The sequence below is a fragment of the Sorex fumeus genome, unplaced genomic scaffold (assembly GCF_029834395.1).
Source record: "Sorex fumeus unplaced genomic scaffold, SorFum_2.1 ptg000009l, whole genome shotgun sequence".
Taxonomy (NCBI): Eukaryota; Metazoa; Chordata; class Mammalia; order Eulipotyphla; family Soricidae; genus Sorex; species Sorex fumeus.
The window spans coordinates 23,602,863-23,624,525 of record NW_026606066.1 but is presented as its reverse complement, the minus strand read 5'-3'; the positions used below and the strand labels follow the sequence as shown (position 1 = coordinate 23,624,525).

Genomic DNA, 21,663 nt, shown 5'->3' with positions numbered 1-21,663 from the left:
ACTTCTATTTTTTTGCAAAGTAATTGCTCAAGAAAAATGCAGTGTTGGGACTGGAGAGATAGTACAGTCAGTTAGGCACTTTCTTTGCATGCAGCTGACCTGGGATTGATTCCTGGCACCCATATGGTCTCCCAAGCTCTGCTAGGAGTGACCCCCAAGTGCGAGCCAAGAGTAAGTCCTAAGTATTGCCAAGTGTGGCTCACAAACAAAAATAAAACAAAAAATATTGACTCACTTTGATGATCATAATCAATATGTGGTATAGAATTATTACAAGAGGACTCACCCAAACTTGGGTGAGAACCAAGAACTTATGGCTTAAGAAAACATGACCAAGTGTGAAGAGTACTGGAGAAAAGGCACTTGCCTTGCATGCAGACAACACTGGTTCAATCTCCTGCACCACATATGGTGCCCCAAGCACCACCAGGAGTGACCCCTGAACAGAGCCAGGAGTAAACCTTGAGTACTCCTAGGAGTGGCTCAGTCCTTCTACCCTCCCCCCAAACAAAGAAAAGTGACTCACTGTATAGAAGATACAACTCAAGTTCCTTTCCTGGCAGGTGTGCCTGCATAGCTAAGGGCAGATGCTTTAGTTATTCAAGGGCAGTGTTCACTGAGCATCCTCTCAGTGCCAGGTCCTTCAATAGACTCTGTGCCCACAAAGACTGACCATAGAGAACCCTCCTACTCCTAACATTCACCTAGCAGACAGCTGAGCTAGGACTACTCGTAAGCTGCACAGACTCTGTCACTGTCACTGTCACTGTCCTCCAGTTGTTCATTGATTTGCTTGAGCAGCCCAGTAACGTCTCTATCATGAGACTTGTTGATACTGTGTTTGGCATATTGAATACGTCACGGGTAGCTTGCCAGGCTTTGTCGCGCGGGGGAGATACTCTTGGTAGCTTGCTGGGCTCTCCGAGAGGGGCGGAGCAATCGAACCCGGCTCGGCAGAGCTGGCTGTGCGCAAGGCAAACGCCCTACCTGCTGTGCTATCGCTCCAGCCCTAACAAGTCAATTTTTTTTTTGCTCTCTCATTTCTTTTCATCATTAGAAAAAACATTTTGCAGTTCTGGGGATTAAACTCAGAGCCTTACATATGTGAGGTATGTGCTTTATTTGCTACTGAGCTGCATCCCTATAGCCTCTTTCCCTTTTTTTTTTCCTGCCAGGTTTATGGGGGCAATAGAAATAGAGGCAAGAACTTTACCAGAATAAAAATTGTTAGGAAAAGGGTTCAGTTGCTTATCAGAAAGATTTCGGCCTGTCTCACAGACACAAACTATTATTCTAGCCCAGGAGGCCTAAGCACATGCCTTTGAGTACCTCCTCTCCTCTGCCTTGGGGAGAGGAGGGCAGAATAGAAGGACCAGCAAAAGGGTGAGGAGGGTGTTGAAGGGAAGTGGGGAGGCACTATTGGATCCTCAAAGGGCAGATTCCGCATAGATTGCATTGGCGGGAAAATCACACCTTCATTGCTCACAATTGGCTTCTGGGGAATGGACTGGGACCCACTGAGATGAAGATGCATGAATGACAGTTCATACTACAGTGAGGATTGACTCAGTGTCCCACAGGGAACCCTGGAATAAAAAAATTTCCCCCATTGAGGCTGCACAGCAGATCAGGATGAAAATAGGAGATAAGAATTAGGAAGCAGTGCTAAAAGTAGTCTATAGACAAAACATGATTGCCACTCAATGCCTCTCTTGCAAAACACAGTACCCAAAAGAAGAGAGAGAGAACAAGGGGGAATACCCTGCCACAGAGGCAGGGTGGGATGGGGGGGGATGGGAGGTGGGGGGATGCTGGGACCCGTGGTGGTGGATGATGGGCACTGGTGGAGGGATGGGTACTTGATCATTGTATAACTGAAACCCAAGCACAAAATTTGTAAGTCTATAACTGTACCTCATGGTGTTTCACTAATAAAAAAAGAATTAGGAAGCAGAATGTTGCTTAGAAAGGCTGAAGCACACACCAAGGTCCAAAGAGACTGATCCCACAGCCGCAATTTTTTTTTGGCTTTTTGGGTCACATCCGGCGATGCTCAGGGGTTCCTCCTGGCTCTGCACTCAGGAATTACTCCTGGTGGTGCTCGGGGAACCATATGGGATGCTGGGAATCAAACTCGGGTCAGCTGTGTGCAAGGCAAACGCCCTACCCACTAAGCTACCGCTTCATTCCCCCCCCCCGCCACAATTTCTTATTAAAGAACAATCAGTTCATAAGCAACATATTCCTACCCTCACCAGATTGGATCTGCTCAGAGCTGAGCAAAAGGTGCTCCTTTTGAGGATGAGGGAAAAAAGAATGGGTGGGCAGAGCTGTCTTCCTCTGGGTCCACAGGTGACAAAGATTTGTAATACTCATCTTCACCATCAAGCACTTTAATTTGGCTGCAACAAAGAAAAGAGTTTGGACAGAAGAAGAAAAATAACCTGTCCCTTCTCATATGGGCTGCTGAAGTCCTTGAAGAACTGTGGACAGGGAGGGGCATGGTTCCATGAGGGAAGGACAACAGAGGGACACTCTGTATCTCCCAACCCAGAGGAACTGGGATCTGATCCAGTCTTTTACTTCTAGGTAACTCTCTGATAGTGAGTCCAATTGTAAGGTACGTGGAAGCTGTGATTATAATTAATGCAACTTGAACTATATGAATTATTGTGTCTGTCTTTTTCTAGTTCTCTCTAGATGAGCAAGTTCCCTTCCTCACCTGCACCATTTCTCAAACTTGTCCTAATTAGTTAGGTAACTGTGTCATGCCTATTCTCAACTGAGATGCTAACAATCAAATGAGCCACAAACCTCTAGGATCCTGTATCTAACTATTGAGGGGACAATATTCCTTTGTGCACTTTTTAAGGCCCAGGGATATGATTGGAGTGGTCTATTTGCACTACTGGAGTGTTTTTTATTTGCAGGGCAGTGTTTTATAATCCCTTGCTCACCTCCAATTGTGAAAAATATATAGTTCCCTAGGATAATCATGAGAAGAAACATTTGCCTTTAGGTGACAATTTTAGAGAGAATAATTTCAGGTTTATATACTGTTACTGTGAAAAGCAGTTTCTAGTAAGTGGCAATATCTCCACTTCTTTCTTTTAGAAGCCTCTCTGGAAAGTTTTGCATTTTCTGTAATATCACAAAGGACCCCTTCTGTTTACAGTTGCTTAGAACTAAGAAGACAGATATTTACCCAAGTTTTCTTGGCTTCCTCTTGCTCCCTTGATATTCTAGAGCTCCCTGTGGAGAGGGCCAAGAACACACAGTCAAAGCAAAGCAGCAAGTCGTTAATTTTTAATTCAAAGTGATTTTGTGTTGAATGCAAGCAGATGCTGATAATATCAGAAGTCACAGCATAATTTTTTTGATCAAAGGGCTCAAGTGAGCCTGATGAAGCATGCATCTTGCTCGTCTTTGATAAACCACATCAATTATTCACCGTGAAGGCAGACATCCTGACATGAAAGCAACAGATAAAGAGCCTAAGCACATGTTCAGGACGGCGCACAGAAGAGAGTGGGGGTGGGGCTGGCGGGACTGGAACAGGTATTAATAACAGAATTATTAACTGGAAACAAAGCCAGGGAAGCAGTTTTATGGCCACTTTGAACTCACATTTAGCTGGTTATAGTACATGGTGTCCTCGGGGCTACTCAACATTTTGGGCTGCTGACATCTTCGGCGGGATGTTCGCTGCTTCTGTGCAAGACTCTGTTCTGAACCTGAAACGAGAGAGCAACACTTTTCACCCATCTGGAGTGTGGGGAAGACTGAGTGAACAATCATTCTTTGCACAAAGACTGGGAGGCTATGTCCCATCTGAATTGGCACTGGGGAGCCTGTTAATAAGGGGGGGGGAGTCATCTTACAGTAGGTTGCACTGAGGGGACACAAGGGCCATTTTTTGTAGCTTTGTCCTCAATTTTAAAAAAATGAAGGCCAGAGTGATAGTCCAGTGAGTAGGTGTTTGCCTTGCATGTGGCCAACTTGGGTTAGATCCCCAGCTTCCCATACAGTCCCCTGAGCAATGCCAGGAGTAATTTATGAGTTCAGAGCTAGGAGTAACCTTTGACTATCTACAGGTGTGCTATGCCCCTCTCCCTCCAAAAAATTTGAATCAGCAAAGAAAAAAATCACATTAGTCTGTCCATACGCTGGAGGTAGACAGGTTGATGGTGAGGTTTTGTGGAAGCTTATGCCCTGGCATGAGAGACAACAGTGACCCCAGAGAGTTTGCAGCAAGTCCTAGAGAGCTCTCAGACATCTGGAGCACACACTCTCTTGGGTAGATGAGAAGCAAACCTTTGGGGGTTTTACTGATATGCTTTGAACAATGCCACTGAACCATGCAATCTTTGGAGATGGTGGAAAGGGATTGGGAAGGATGAGTGCATGATTTCACGCAGCAGTTTCTCTGCCAGTCCTGATTTCAGACCCCTTGACCAAGAGTGCCCTGGAGATGAAGAAACATGTGTCTATTGATGTCATGGTTCATTGTCCTTCCATGCAGATGATTTTCACAGAGCCTGATGTTCATTTGGTACCATATTTAATCAGGATTCAGCAGTTTGAATGCCACATTATATACACACACCTGTTATAGAATATTACTTAGGAATATCATAGCTCAGAGGACAGGTCACTTTCCCGCACGAAGGTGCATCGTAAATTATTAAAACATCAGAAGTTTGTATTTGGAATTGTAGTTTGGCTTCACTAGAGATTCTTACTCTATGTATTTACGTATTTAATCTTGGGTTCTCCCAAGCTGTGCAGATACTTGGTCAGTCGGGTTGTATGGTTCTATGCTTGGACCCTGGATGTGATGCTGCAAGACCACAGTCTTGCTCAGGGAACAACAATTGTACTGGGTAATAAAACTCAGACTCTAGCCCCTGAGACATGTCCCCTGCTTAATTCTTAGATTCTTATGATTTATGAAACACAACAAACACTGTCCTCCCGTTGTTCATCAATTTGCTAGAGCGGGCCCAGTAACATTGTGAGACTTGTTACTGTGTTTGGCATATCAAATACGTCATGGGGAGCTTGCCAGGCTCTGCCGTGCGGGTGAGATACTCTCGGTAGCTTGCCGGGCTCTCCGAGAGGGGCGGAGGAATCGAACCTGGCTCGGCTGGGCTGGCTGTATGCAAGGCAAACGCCCTACCTCTGTGCTATCGCTCCAGCCCCATGATTTATGAAAATTCTGGAAATAAATTTTAAAGAGTAATTCAGCAAGGACAGATCATGGTGCGCAGTGAGTTACTTTGTTTTCTAAGTATGTGAGTTAGCATTTAAATTTTTTCCTTAAATTAGGACACATATGTTTGAACTAGAGAATTATATAGAACTTAAGAACCAGTAGTTCTAAACACTCCTTTTCTTTTTCCCCCTTTTTTATTATATTTAATTTTTTGGCCATACTCAGTGCTCAGGGTTTACTCCTGTCACTGCTTTCAGGAATCAGTTCTGGCAAGGTTTGGGGGACTATATGGGGTGCTGGAGATTGAACTCAGGTGAGACGCATGTGAGGCAAGCACCCTACCCACTAAACTGTCTCTCTAGACTCCTCCAACACTCTTATTTTCTTTAGAAAAGAAAATGGAGTCCCATAGATGTTGAAAGTTTTATCCCAGATCAACTGGTAAACTGAGGATCCAAAGATCTCTTAATCTTGTTCCAACAGGGTCTTTTAAATAACTCAGCAGCATATTGTCTTAACAAGAAATCCTTCTATTCTCCCCATTTGTGGAGTTGCTGTGCTCACCAGGCAGAGTAGATAGAGCAAGCTCGTTCTTTTTTTTGGGGGGGGCACACACAGTGATGCTCAGGAGTTACTCCTGGTTCTGCACTCAGGAATTACTCCTGGCAGTGCTTGGGGGACCATATGGGATGGTTGGCCGTGAGTAAGGCAGACACCCTATAGGGTGTACTACCTCTCCAGCCCTAGCTCAAGATCTTATTCCAACTTTTTGCTCCAAGACCCCACTTGCCTCGAAAGAGCAGATACAACAGATATTAAATGGATAAAAACACATATGACTCTTAATCTTAAACAAAGGGACAAAAGCAATGAGAAACAAATATTTCCCCTGTGACTTCCTTTCCCTTTTATTTTGTTGTCATAATTGATAGTCATACACATATTTGGTTGTGCATAATCATTTGGTTGTAGTGCTCATACTCAGCCTCTGTGTTTATGAGGGGTTGCATTCCTTGAGTGTTGGAACTCCTTTAGTTGAGGTGAGTGTACTACAGCTTCTGGTTGGAGTGCTCTCCAGTGGTCACTGTGGTACTCACACTGTATGGTGCTCACACATCCTTTAACTGTAGTGCTTGCTGAGGGATGCACCCTTTTCCTGGGTGTGGTGCGGATGGTAATCATTGTGGTGCAGGCGCTCACTTACAGAGCAACAAGGCATGAGTAGCCAGGATCATGCTCAGCACATGTGGGGACCACAGTGGACTGAACTGTGGCTTTACACTTGAAAGGAAAGCAACTTTCACTACTGAGAGATTTCCTATACTTGAAAAATGAATAGTTTTTTTGGCTTTTTGGGTCACACCTGGTGATGCTCAGGGGTTACTCCTACTCTGTACTCAGGAATTACTCCTGGCATTGCTCAGGGGACCACATGAGATGCCTGGGATCAAACCCAGGTTGGCCACATGCAAGGCAAAACCCCATACCTTCTCTACTATCGCTTTGCCCCCCCCTCCATTCTTTTTTTTTTTTAAAGTGAAAGATCTGGGGCCAGAGAGCTAATACAGGTGCTAAGGTGTGTGACTTATAACCCAGGTTCCCAGGTTCTCCTTTCTTTTCTTGGTTTTTTCTTTTTTGCTTTTTGGGTCATACCTGGCGATGCTCAGGGGTTACTCCTGGCTCTGCACTCAGGAATTACTCCTGGTGGTGCTCGGGGGCCCATATGGGATGCTGGGAATTGAACCCAGGTCGGCTGCATGCAAGGCAAATGCCCTACCTGCTGTGCTATCACTCCAGACCCTTTTTGACATTTTTTGAGCTGTACTTGGCAATGCTCAGAGCTGCTTCTGGCTCTCTGATCAAGGATCACTCCTGACTCTGTGCTCAGGAAACCCTGTGCAGTGGCAGGAATGGAACCAGGTAAGCTGAATGCAAGGCAAGTGCTTTAACTCTCATGACCAGCCCATGACCCAAGTTCAATCCCTGGCACTGCATATGACTCCCTGAGAATTTCTATGTGTTATCTTTGGACACAGAACCTGGAATAGCTCCTGAGCACCACTGGGTGTGACCCAATTCCACCATCCCCCAAATGGAAAAAAAAAAAGGAAGGTCTAAGTAAAAGTTTCATGAAAAATTATCAGCTACTATAGCAAAATGTTGCTTGTAGAGTGTCCAGTAACCTTACAGACAGCCATCCCTACATCTCCTGATTTTCTGTCTCAAGGCAGGGTTCCAGCCTCTTACGTTGGTGTCATTCTCAGAGGAATCCAAAATCAAAGAGGATTCTTTCATAGAGAATCAACACTCCTAACTTCTGCTTCTTTTGTGAAGTTTATGTTGTTTAATGTGATAGAATATGAGGTTCTGAGGCTCACTTATATTATCTACTTTCCAATTTATAGATTAGTGAACAGCAGTCTCCAAAGTTAAAGCTATTGGTGTAAACATGCTTTGGAGATCTAACATAGACTTTCTAATATTAAAGGAATTCCAGTCATGTTAATGAAAAAGACTGATCTTGAACAGGTTGAGATAAACTCAAGCTGATCATAATTCACTTGAACTTTTTACAGTATTTACACTTAGCCAAAGACTTTCATTTAAATTCTTCACTGCAAATGTTTAATCTTAGATGTGGTTCCTAATTTGCAATCTTGAGTTAGTGTTCTTCTTCTGGTTCTTAGAAGGATTTACATCGATGGATACAATATTCTCAACTTTGTAATTTCTCTCACTAAATAAAAAAATTATCTGTATAATCATATGGTATCTATACTACAACTAGAATCTGGTATAAGATGCTATTATTTGATTTAGCACCAAAGTTTAATTTTTATTATTTTAATGTTAATATCACCATATCTTATTTAATGTTTGGAACAGAATGCTATTGTTTCCAAGTGTTTTCTTATTTTTTTCCAAGTAATTTTTAAAATTTAGGCACTGTGATTTATAAATGTGTCCATAATAGAGTTTCAGACATACAGTGTTCCAACATCAATCTCACCACCAGTGTTAAATTTTCTCCACTAATTTCCCTAGGTTTCCTTCAAAATCCCAGCCTGTCTCCTTAACAGGAACACTTTAAAGTTTTATTGTGGTAATTTGGGTCTCATGTTTGGGCATTTTGGGGTTTGTCATATATATATATATATATATATATATATATACTCGTAAAGGTAAAGGCCCTCCCGTTGATCGTCAATTTGCTCGAGCGGGCCCAGTAACGTCTCCATTGGAGACTTTGTTGTTACTGTGTCTGGCATATACAATACTCTCGGTAGCTTGCCGGGCTCTCCGAGAGAGGCGGAGGAATCGAACTCGGGTCGGCCATGTTGGCCGCTTGTAAGGCAAACGCCCTACATATATACTCACCTCTATCACTGATGCGTCCTAGGTTCTTGACCCTTGCCCTGTTACCCCTGCCTTCCTCTTTTTACTTCCCCTTTCATTTTCTTTTCTTTCTTATCATTTCTGTAATCTAGAGCCAGTGTTTTCCCTACCTCTGATACCTTAAATTCCTTTTTCATGTTATTCTGTATACCACAGTTAAATGAGATCATTCATTATTTGTCCAAGTGCTTTTCTAATGGAACAAAGTTGAGTGTCACTGATGTATAAATAATCTTAAGCAACCAGAAAAATATTTGGTAAATAAATCCTTATTTAATAAATGCTAAAGGAATAATTCAAAAGTAATATACAAAAATATAATGTAAGAATAGCTCATATAACATTTATTCTGATATTTAAGATACTCTGCTAGTTGCTATGGGAAAACTAAAGAGAAATAAGCTAAGTCCCTGACTTTGGAGGCTGTGTTTTGCAGTGAGGGCTATATGGCCTCCTTATGGGTATAATACCCCTGGGATATTCCAAGAGGGCCACAGGTGAAACTGTATAAATGGAAGACCACACATGAGACTAGTTGGCCAACCAGAAGGAAAGGGGTACCACAGGAAGAAAGCAAGATTGAAAAGAGGTCACAGTCAGAAAAGAGTTAAGTAGTACTATACCAGAGAACAACTGTGTCTTGAGGCATGAAGTGACTTGCAAAACATCCATAAGCCAGAACTGCAAAACTCAAATTAGTTTTCTAAAACATCTTAGATGTTGGGGCTGGAGAGATAGTATATTCAGTAAGGCACTTACCTTGTATTCAGCAACCCCATTCAATCACAAGTACTACATATACATTGTCATCCCCTTACAAGCACTGCTAGGAATAACCTTGTACACAGAACCAGGAATTACCCTTAAGCATAAGTGGATGTGGACTCATACAAAACCAAAAGAATCTAAATCTTACTTTTCTCTATATACCTCTTGATTCTCAACAACCATAATAAAGTCCGGACAAGTTTTACATATGAAAATCTTAGGAGGAAATGAAAGAGGCAATTTATCTTAACTATGGAAGAAGATAAGAAAGTGACAAGGAAGGGTTCAGTCATATTAAAATAAAATATTCTATATGGTGAACAAAACAAAAAAATCTATCTGTAACAAAACAAAGATGAAGGAAAAGACAACAAAACTTAAAAAAAAAAGAAAAAAAACTTAAAAAAAATATATACATGCAAGTCAGCCTGTAATGAGGCAAGAGAAAGATGGTAAAATATTTATATTGAAATTGTGGTGAGTACAATTACAAAAAGTTAAATTTTGTTGAAATACAATTACAAAATGAGATGTTGAAAATGTTCAGTTAACCTGACAAAAGGCTCTGATGAAAACCATCACTACTTGGTCAAAGATGGTGGGAATCAATGAACAGGAGAAGCACAAAGCATATGTAAGGCAGTAAAAATATTATGCATGATGGTAATAATAATAATGACTATAGAAAATAATACATTTTCCCAAATTGATAGAATATACACATTGGGAGTAAAGAGTAATGTGAACTATGTGTTTTGGTTCATGATCTGTCGATGTAAGTTTAAATAATAATAAGGCCCTCCCGTTGATCATCGATTTGCTTGAGCGGGCCCAGTAATGTCTCCATTGGAGACTTTATTGTTACTGTGTCTGGCATATCGAATACTCTCGGTAGCTTGCCGGGCTCTCCGAGAGGGGCGGAGGAATCGAACTCGGGTCGGCCATGTTGGCCGCGTGCAAGGCAAACGCCCTACCCGCTGTGCTATCGCTCCAGTGTAAGTTTATCACTAGCAAATGTCCCGTTTTCACTAGAAAGATGTCAACAATGGGAACGCAAGGCTTATGTGGGACTAGAGAGAGAAAGGGTATTTTTTTTCTCCTCAATTTTTCTGTGCTATTCATAGTACTCTAAAAATTGTCTGAAAACCAGGGATGCAGCTCAGTGGTAACGAGCATACCTTGCATACATGAGACCTGTGTTTGATCCACAGTACCTCACACAAAAATAAATAAATAAAATTAAAATGGTCTTAATTAGAAAAAAAAAGTGGATAGGCTGCTTACCTTGCTTGCAGTCAACCTGGATTCAATCACCCAAAAAGGTCCCTAAAGGGCCCCCTGCCCCCAGGAGTAATCACTGAGCAGAAAGCCAGGAGCAAGCCAGGAGCCCCACTGTTTATGGTCACAAAAAACCAAAACCATATTTATTTAAGTAAATATATATTGTACTTCACTGTAGCACTATCCTCCGGTTGTTCATTGATTTGCTCGAGCAGACACCAGTAACGTCTCCACTGTGAGACTTGTTATTGTTTTTGGCATATCGAATATGCCATGGTGAGCTTGCCAGGCTCTGCGTGCAGGCAAGATACTCTTAGTAGCTTGCCAGGCTCTCCGAGAGGGGTGGAAGAATCGAACCCGGGTCGGTCGCGTGCAAGGCAAACGCCCCACTCACTGTTCTATTGCTCCAGCCCAAATATATATATTAAATAAACATAAATAAAAATATAGATTTTTATAAATATATATTAAATAAAAATAAATTAAAAAACCATCTAGTTATCTCTAAAGAAAGCATAAGACAATTACTACTGCCTTTCCATTAGTTGGGTTAATCAAGAGGTCAAAATGTGGGAGGGGCCCCAGGTCAACAGGTGAGTTCATAGGCTCTCCTTTTGCAAGACAATTTTATGATAAGTAACAAAAGTGTCTTATTCTAAGCCTCTCTCCCAGTAAAGTCAATAAAGTGAGTCAAAAAAAGATCAGGTATGTGAGGATGCATATGACCATACTTTTTTGTAGCAGGAAAAGCTAAAAACATCACTTGATCATTTGATATCCCGTAACTCATCGATTTGCTCGAGCGGGTGCCAGTAATGTCTCCATTTGTCCCTGTTATGTGGTAGTGTAGCCCAATGGTGTCTGCTCACTCCAGGAACATGAAGAGCCTCGAACTGTTCATTCAGGGTCTTGATGAAGAAGTCTGATCATCTCGTAGGTGGGCGATCACGCAATCTTTTGACATCCCATGGAATCCAGTTGGTAACGGCTCTAGTCCAGCAGTCATCTCCAAATTGCATTACGTGTCCAGCCCATCTGATTTTAGACACCTTGGCAAACAAGACAGTGTCCCTGATTCTCTATTGTTGACGGAGTTTGGAATTCTGGGTTCCTTCTCTTACTTGAGTGAAGTATGATACTCCAAGCATAGCTCTTTTGATTCCTCTTTGGGAGACCCAAATAGTGTTCTATTCCTGTTTTTGTAGGGCCCAGGTCTCTGAGGTGTATGTTAATGCAGAAAGAACGGTGGAGTCAAAGAGAAGTGCCTGGAGCCGGAGGTTTTTCATCCTCTTAGCTATTTCTTTGACACTCTTTTTTTTTAAAATTTTTTAAATTTTTTTATTTAATCATTTTTTTTATTAGTGAAACACCATGAAGTACATTTATAGACTTATAAATTTTTGTGCTCGGGTTTTAGTTATACAATGATCAAGTACCCATCCCTCCACCAGTGCCCATCCTCCCCCACCACGGGTCCTAGCATCCCTCCCCCTCCCCCCCCGTCCCACCCTGCCGCTGTGGCAGGGCATTCCCCCTTGTTCTCTCTCTCTTCTTTTGGGTACTGTGTTTTGCCAGAGAGGCATTGAGTGGCAATCATGTTTGGTCTATAGACTACTTTTAGCATGTCTCTCCCACCCTGGGAGGGTCTTCACAACACCCTTTATTTGGTGTTCTCTTCTCTATCTGAGCTTCCTTTTCACCTAGCACATGTGGCTGGCTCTTTGACACTCTTGAAGGTGTTCCACGCTGCTCTCTTCCTCCTGTGCAACTCAGGTGCCAGGTTGTTCATCATGTTGAGTTCTCGACTTAGGTACACATAACTACTGCATTCAGATATGTTTGTTCCATTGAGAGCAAATGGAACATCAGGAACATGTCTGTTTCTCATGAACATTGTCTTCGTAAGATTCAGCTGGAGTCCGACCTTTCCACACTCACCGTCAAAGTAGACCAGCATTTGTGCCACTTGTCTAATGTTTGGTGTTATTAGAACAATGTTGTCAGTGAAGTGGAGGTTGTGTAGTTGCCTTCTGTCTATCTTAACTCCCATTTCTTCCCATTCCAGTTGTCACATTACATTCTCAAGGGTGGCACTGAAGAGTTTTGATGAAATGGTATCACCCTGCCGAACCCCTCTCTTTACGTTGATGATCACTTCCTTGTAGAATGGTGAGATCCTGGTAGTGAATCTGTAATACAGTTCACGGAGGATCCTGACCCTCATTTGCTGACCTCCGCTTCCTCCACTACCCAGCCGCTGCCACGCTCCAGGTAAAGTGGAACTTTGTGACCTTGGACTCCAGGCTCAATGGGACCCAGAAACAAAGATCCTCTGCCAGCTTCCACCAATCTCCAGTGACCCAGGGATCACACCCAGAAGACCCACCCTGCTGGAGCCAGATAAATACCTCATTGGCTGACCTCCACTACCTCCACTACCCAGCCGCTGCCACACTCTGGGCCACTTTCTGGATGCTTTGTGGGCATGTGACATATCATAAGACACTTAATACCCATTTTTCATTACTACTGCACCATATTTGATGGGGTTCAAATATGGTTTAAACTATGGGAACACCTGCAAGGGCAATTAGAGCCCACCCTAAAAGCTTCTATCCCTCTTGGAGAGACCGGCAAGCTACTGAGAGTATCCCGCCTGCACGGCAGAGCCTGGCAAGCTATCCATGGCATATTTGATATGTCAAAAACAGTATATACATTGGGTCTCACGCCCCTGACCCTGAAAGAGCCCCCAATATGGCAGTGCTAAGAAGGATTAGCAAGGAGAGGCTGATAAAATCTCAGGACTGAACTAGGCTGCCAAAATGAAGAAGCAATTGAGAAGTTCTACATGGATCTGGAGAAGCTCTATAAAGAAGATCACACCTTCTATAAGATCATTGTGGGTGATTTTAATGCCAAGATAGGACCGAGAAGATCAGCTGAAGAACTTCACATCGGGACCCATGGCCTAGAATGGAACGAACAAGGCGAGGGACTCTCTGAGTTCATCATGTCGACCAAGACCATCCATGGTAATCACAGTTTCAGAAGGCCAAATCTAAATGTTGGACACGGGGGGCTGGAGAGATAGCACAGCAGGTAGGGCATTTGCCTTGCATATGACCAACCTGGGTTCGATTTCCAGCATCCCATCTGGTCCTCTGAGCACCGCCAGGAGTAATTCCTGAGTGTAGAACCAGGAGTAACCCCTGTGCATCGCCGGGTGTGACCCAAAAGCAAAAAAAAAAAAAAAGCTGGACATGGGAATTTCCCACTGGACAGTTCCACAATGAAATTGACCCCATCATATTCAATCTATAATTTTGCCTGACCGATGTTGCTGTTGTCCCAAAATTCCAAACGGGATCAGACCACTGTCTCCTTCATGCAAAATTCTACTTCAAGGAGCAGGGAGAAAGGGCTGCAAAGTTTATGAAGAGAACTCCCAGAACAACCACCAACTGGGAGCTCTTTGGCACTATTGCGGCAACATGTGAAGATGCTGTCATTGACGACATTGACAAAGAATTCGATCGACTGGTTCAGCACATCCATGATTGTGCGAGGAATGCTGAGGGAGAGAAAACCACAAAAAGATGCCTGTCTTCAAAAACTCTCGAGCTCATTTGCCAACGTGGCTGGGTGCGAGCCTCAGGCAACTGCAAGTGAACATCCAAGTTCACAAAGCAGTTCAAAGAAGCGATAAAGAAAGACCTCAAAGAGAGAAGAGCAGCAGTGCTGACCGATGCAGCAGAAGCTGGGAAAAGCATTCACAATGCCCACCTGTCCTTCACCAACTACAAGACCAAGATGACTGCCCTCTGAGGTCCTGATGGATCTATCATATCTACCAGAAGGGCAAAGGAGAAGATTATCCATGACTTCTACTTGGATCTCTTCAATAGCCATGTCCTGTCCACATACCAAATTCTGCAAGATGGATATGTCGTTCCCAACGTTCTCCCTTTCAAAATTCGACATGATATTTCATGGTATAGAAGTAAACAGCACCTGGCCCAGACAAGGTCAGACCCTAACACCTGAAGAATCTGCCGTCAGTACTCATCAATACACTGATTCGGCTCTTCACACGCTACCTGTCTGAACACAAGGTTCTTTCCCAAAGAAAAACCAGTAGGACTGTTCTACTGTACAAGAAGGGAGACATCCATGACATTGGCAACTATTGCTCAATCTGCCTGTTGTCCATTGTCTACAAACTGTTCACTCGAGTCATCCTGAATAGGATTGGCAGAACACTAGATGAAGAACAACCATGCAAGCAAGCCCAGTTCTGAAAAGGATTCAGCATGATGACCATATCCACATGGTAACCAAGCTCACTGAGGTTTCTTGGGAGTTCAAGATGCTGTTCTGTCTAATGTTCATTGATTTAAAGAAGGCCTTTGATTCTGTTGAGAGTGAAGCAGTCATTGAAGCCCTAGCCAAACAGGGCATTCAAACTCAATACAAAAACATAAATACTTAATAATGATGGGGGTATGGTGCCACCAGCAGATCAATCTGTACCTGTGAGGCGAGTGCATCAGCAGCCTGATGGCGCCTTCAGACTTTCAGATACCCCAAAAATTGCTGCTGTGCTTTGGACAGACCCCAAAAAACTTGGGGCAAAGTTTATCAAGAAAGTAAATGGCCAAAAGTTAGGTATGTTGGAGACACACCCACAAACCACCTCCAGCTCAGCTATATAATTGGAGGCATGGCCTCTCTGGTTCCTGATCGAACTGCTTAATGGCCATGATCACAGAGACTCAGAAACAAATCTCAAAAATCAACAGCTTTTGGCAGAAATGTGTCCAGTTCCTGCAGTAGGTTACCGGCGATAGGCCACCCCAGGTGGGAATAGGTTTAATGCCTTGGTCTGTTCCCCCTGGAGGCCCGGTGGCCGCCATTCTCCAGAGGCCTCTGAAAAGTCAGTTTTGGGCCCACAGTGACAAGACACGTGGGGTCTCATGGGATGGGGGTGGAGACGGCCCTTTCTTCCCCATCCCAAGGAGACCCTGAGTCACCACCCACAAATGGCGTCTCTGGCTCTCCTGATCAAGTTGCTTAATGGCCATGATCCCAGAGACTCAGAAACAAATCTCAAAACCTAGTGACTTTTGGCAGAAATGCGTCCGGACCCTGCTGTAGATTACTGTCGCTGGACCATTCCAGTAGGGAAAGGGTACTTTCCCTCCGACTGCTCCCCCTTGGCGGCCTAGTGGCCACCATCCGCCAGAGGCCATTGGACAGTCAGGTTTGGACCCGCAGTGACGAGACACATGGGGCCTCATGGGATGGGAGTGAAGCCGGCCCTTTCCCTCCCACCCAAAGGAGACCCCGATGAATGAACGGCCTCTCTGGCTCCTGATCAAGCTGTTTACTGGCCATGATCCCAGAGACACAGAAACAAATCGCAGAACCCAGTGGCTTTTGGCAGAAATGCATCTGGACCCTTCAGTAGGTTACCAGTGCTGGGCCACCCCAAGTCAGAATAGGTTTTGTGCCTTGGCCTGTTCCCCCTGGCAGCCCGGTGGCTGCCATCCTCTAGAGGCCACTGAACAATCAGGTTTGGGCCCGCAGTGATGAGACACGTGGGGCCTCATGGGCTGGGGGTGGAGCCAGCCCTTTCCTCCTCATCCCAACAAGACTCCAAGTCGCTGCCCACGAACGGCCTTTCTGGCTCCTGATCAAGCTGCTTAACAGCCATGATTCAAGAAACTCAGGAACAAATCTCGGAACCCAGCAGGTCTGGGTAGAAATCCATCCAGATTTAATTGTTAAAATTTTGGAATTTCAAAATCGTGTGGCCACTACTGCAGCCACGCAACATCATATGTTATTCATAACCAGCAATCGAAAACAAATTGTTTATGGTTGCCTTTTCAGCAGATCTGAATGTTGGGGTAAAATCCCAAATAATAATGGTGGGTCTGGTGTCAAAATATTGAATGTAATCAAAGTAGAGAGAGAGTAATGTGGAAATCATCTGCCCCACAGGTAGGGGGAAGGTGTGGGATGGGTGGTATACTGGGGTTTCTGGGGGTGGAGAATGGGCACTAGTGAAGGTATGGGTGTTTGATTGTATGACTGAGACTTAACCTGAAAGCTTTGTAACTGCTCTCACGGTGATTCAATAAATAAAATTATAAAAAAGAAAAAATCCCTAAAAATAATAATTAAAATAACAGGTAAGAAGTTAATCTAGGGTATAAATAAATATTATTTCATATAAGGAAGACACCATAAAGAGTAACGTGGGTATGATATTGATAGCTGAATATTCAAAATTCAGAAAAAGAAGTAAAATACAAATAGCTTAAAGGCACATTTACTAAATGAAGTTTTTCTGTACTTTGGGTATTTATTATGGTCTTTAGATATTAAAATTTAAAATAAAAAATCAGTGAGGCATGAAATTCTTTCCTCAACAAGACAGAAATTCATTTTGTTATTTGGTCACACTTGGCAGTGTTCAGTGCTTACTCTTGTTCTCTGCTTAAGGATCACTTGTGGCGGTGCTTGAGGGACAACATATTGACTGGATTCAAACTGGGGTTGAATGAATGCAAGGTAGCACATTAACCCTTGTACTCTTGCTTTCCAAACCTTCATAAACAGATGAAAAACTATGTACAAGAAAGGCTAAATCTGTAAGTGATAATGGAAAATTGAACCTCTGTGTCTTGAGTCAGTTTGCTTATGAGAGATTACTAGTTCATTATCTGGTTTGTTTAGCTAATCTAGGCACTTCACCTTTGAAGATACACGTTAGAACATGAGGCATTTTCTCTGAAGACAAAGATGTTCATAATTTGGAAGTAGCTTATTTTTATCTCTCATAAATATTTATAATCTGAGCAAAACTTTCTATTTGATAATATTTGGGGTACTACCCCCTTATGCCTCCTCATAGTAAATTTTTTTTGGTTTTGGGCCACATCCAGGAATGCTGGGCTTACTCCTGGCCACTACTAGTGGGACTTGGGGCTCTGGGAATTGAACCATAAGACAAGTGACTTACCTGCTGTGCACTTCAACCCCCATGAGTATTCATCTGAAATTCAAATAAAACTGAGTATCCTGCTTTTTTGGTTTTGTTTTGTTTTCTTCCCAAATATTGCAGCCCCAGTTCAAGCATAATTTTAAGTCACAAAGGAGACTTTGTTTTCTCTAGGTTTCAGAGATGAACAATGAATTTTTTTTGGGGGGGTGGCGGGGGAGAGGTGCACACCTGGCTGTGTTCAGAGCTTACTCCAGGCTCTATGCACAGGGATCACTCCTGGAGGTGCTCAGAAGACTATAATGGGGTGCTGGGGTACTTGGTTAGCCATGTGTAAGACAGGCAAGAAGTGTCTTACCCACTGTACTATCACTATGTGCCCCCCCAAAAGGCTTTCTTTGCTCCATTTGTCACCTTTTGTTACAGGTATTTGGGTGACAAATGTTTCATCCAGTCACACAAAAGTGTTTCTCTTTTTATCACCCACTCTAGATGTGTCTGTTTTGAGAAATTGGGGGGCAGGGCTACAGAGGGAGAATAAGCGTGGCAGGGAGGGCAGCATGGGGGCATGTAGCCCAAATTTTGCTCATCCTAGTTTGATGTAGGGCTTCCAGGTGACTAGATAGGCAGTGATTAGGGTTTCTGGCAGAAAAGGAGAGAACAGTCTAGGGAAGCATGGTTCTTTGCTGTTCATGGGACCTCATAGATAGGTATAGATATTTCTTTTTGTTTTTTGTTCTTTGCCCAGCTGTGTTTGGGGGCTCCTAGCACATTGCTCAGGTGTAGCTCCTGGTTTACTCAGGGAAACTTGCACTACTGGGGATTTGAACCCAGGCTGTCCACAACTGCTCCAGCCCTTTGAGACTGTCCCTTGGACAAGGGACTGACTCTTGGCCAAGCATGAATATGTCCTGAGGAGTAGGACTGATGATCCAACTGCCACTTTTGGGACAAGGCAATCCCATGTCACCTGTAAGGTAAAGTATTTCCTTGAAGACAACTGTGCTCCATGTTCTAAATTTACAGATGACAAGTTCCCATGTAGGGCTATGAGATATACCCCTGGGTATTTAAATATAATTATAATTATTCGATTAGTTTAGAGAGTTCTCTCAATTCTGTGCATAAAGAGAGGTCCATCATTTCTCTAACTCCAGATCTCAGGATATCTGAAGATGATAATCGAATCTCCTGCCCCTGCACCAGGCTGTCTTCACTGGAGCCCCTTTAGAGGGGTGTGGATTGAGTTTCCCTCTCTGCCCCAAGCAGAGCTCTGGCAGCTGAAAACCTCCAGAACCCAGCCACAGCCAAGCTCAAGACTACTCTCTCCACATGCTTGGACAAGCCTCATACTTGAAGGAACCGGCAGAGGAACCCAGGTATGTGGGACCTGTGGCTGAGATCTCCAAGCCTGCTCAGATCGGGACTGGGCTCCTTCACCCAGATTCCCCATTTTCCAGTAGCTTGGCAGTCACACCCTCAAACTTCCCCCAACACTATGTAATCTCATTAACAGCCAAGGTCTAGAGACTATAAAAAAAAGTTTCCAGAAGAGAGTGACGCAGTTTCTCCCACTCAGAGAGCCCGGCAAGCTACTGAGAGTATCCCGCCTGCACGGCAGAGCCTGGCAAGCTACCCGTGATGTATTTGATATGCCAAAAACAGTAACAATAATGGGTCTCATTCCCCTGACCCTGAAAGAGACCCCAATATGCCATTGGGCTACGCTAGTACACGGCAGGGATGAATGGAGACGTTAATGGTGCCCGCTTGAGCAAATCAATGAACAAAGGGACGACAAGTGATACAAGTGATAATAGCTCAGCTCTCAGTAGACAACCTCTTTCAGCGAGGGTTGACTTGGGTGTATGGGATGTGCTAGCGGACACTTAGATAAAAGGGCTTTCAAGAAGATGACCTCTCTTCTCTGGTTCTGTTCTCCTTCCTTTTATAATTTTATTTGTATACAACAACCCATCATGCATTTTATTTTATTTTATTTTATTTTATTTTTTCCTTTCCTTCTCTTTCTTTTCCTTTTATTGGTTGTTGTTTTGATGATTGGAGGTTGCACAGGTATGGTTCTGGTTGCAAGTCTTGCCTATATTTGTGGTGCTCCCTCACATTTGTGGTTGCAGTGCTTATCGCAGACTGCACACTTTGCTGTGGCGCTGGGGGCCCCAAAGAGCAGAGCTGCCAGGATCCTGCCTGGTGCATTGGGGCAGTGCCAGGTTGAATACTTGATCTTCTGAGTTCAAAGTGGGCGCTCTGGCCCTGAGCTGTTCTGGGCCTCCACCATGTCTCTCTTTTTATTTAATCTCATTTTGAGAAGAAAAATAACCCCAAAGAAATAGCAGAGGCACAGTGAGATGACGAGACCACATAGCAAGTTAGAGGCAAAGTATGACTCACAATTCAGGTTTCTCAATGTGCCATTTTCTTTATATCAGCTCTTAAAAATGCCAATACATTGTATGACTGAGGCCCAGTTATGAACAGCTTTGTAAAGGTCTATTTTGCAGATATTCAATTTAAAAAAAGTAATGTGGAGTTCATGCCCACTTCAGTCAGTTTAATCAGTGGCTTAATAAATAACAGTACTCCTACATTTCAAAATGATGCCAATATTCAGGGACCAGAGAGACCAGTACAGGGCTTAAGGGGCTAGCCTTGCACACAGCCAACCCTGGATCTAATCCTGGCAACAGCCAGGAATGACCCCTGAGAACAAAGCCGGAAGTAATCCCTGGAGATATTTTTTCCTTATATGGTTTTAATATGTAGCTGGAATTGTAAAAGTAATCGCTGTAGTAGATAATATTAAATCTTTCCTTCCCAATGAGAGCTACATTGACAAAAATTTAAAATAAAAGGACTTAACTATTTACCTTTAAAAATTTCAGGGAAGGAAAGAAATCAAGAGGGAAGTTTAAAGAGGCAGGTGGTAGATAACAGGGACAGAGTTCAGGGGTATTGGGCACATCAGTGGCAGAGAAATGTGGTATAGGAATCTAAGTCACAGAGTCAACAACACTGAAAGCACAAGATCCAGACTACATCAATCAAACTAAAAACGTGCTTGACAAGTAGGTGATATGGGTGGGGGTTGAGGGTGCAGGAAAGAACCTGGGGACATTGGTGGAGGGAAGTTGACACTGGTGGTGGAATTTGCTGCTAGAACACTATGCCTGAAACTCAACTATGAATGCCTTTTTAATAATTTTTTTTGTGTGTTACATCCAATGTGCTCCTGGCTGTTCCATACCCAGAAATTACTCCTGGATCTGTACTCAGGAATTATATTTGGTGGAGCTTGGCATACCATATGGTGTGCTGGGGATCAAACCCAGGTGGACTGCATACAAAGCAAGCCCAACCCCCTGTACTATCACTCTGGTTCCGTCAACTATGACTAACCTTATAAGTCACAGTGCCTTAGCAAAAAAATGAAGATAAATAAATGTTTTTCAAAAAAAAAGTGCAGTTGAGGGCCTGAGAGACAATGCAACAAGCTGAGTGCATGCATGCTTTGATCTCCCTAACCACACAGTCCCCTGAGCACTGTTGAGAGTGATCCCTAAACAAAGAGCCAGAATAGCCCTGAGCACTGCTGGTGTGGCCCGCAATCAAAAACCGAGAGAGAGAGAAAGAGAGAGAGAGAGAGAGAGAGAGAGAGAGAGAGAGAGAGAGAGAGAGAGAGAGAAACAGACCAGTGCGACAGTACAGTGGGAAGATGCCTGCCTTGCATATGGACAACCGAGGTTTGATGCCTGGCATGCTATATAGAACACTGAGCCCTTCCAGGAATGATCCTTTTGTGCAGAGCCAGGAGTAATCCCTGAGCACCTGTGGAAGTGTCCCCAAAACAGACAAAGCAAAACAAATGCAGGGCACTAGCTCAGGGGGGTTGGAGGATATGCCTTGTACATGGCCCTGTACCGCAGGGTCCCCAAGCACTGTTGGGTGGCCCCTAGCACTGCTGGATCTGAGCAGT

General features: G+C 43.6%; 1 protein-coding gene across 1 annotated transcript in view; it reads right to left on the bottom strand.

Annotated features, from left to right (window-relative positions):
- Window positions 1-2,269: 2,269 nt before the first annotated feature.
- LOC130019803 (myosin-IIIb-like) overlaps window positions 2,270-21,663 on the bottom strand; it is a 138,912-nt gene continuing 119,518 nt past the window's right edge. The window contains exons 5-7 of the mRNA XM_056110475.1: window positions 3,628-3,734; window positions 3,206-3,252; window positions 2,270-2,402 (exon numbers count right to left, since the gene is read on the bottom strand). Of these exons, the coding sequence (XP_055966450.1) occupies window positions 2,270-2,402; window positions 3,206-3,252; window positions 3,628-3,734 (287 nt within the window). The remainder of the gene's footprint in view (window positions 2,403-3,205; window positions 3,253-3,627; window positions 3,735-21,663) is intronic.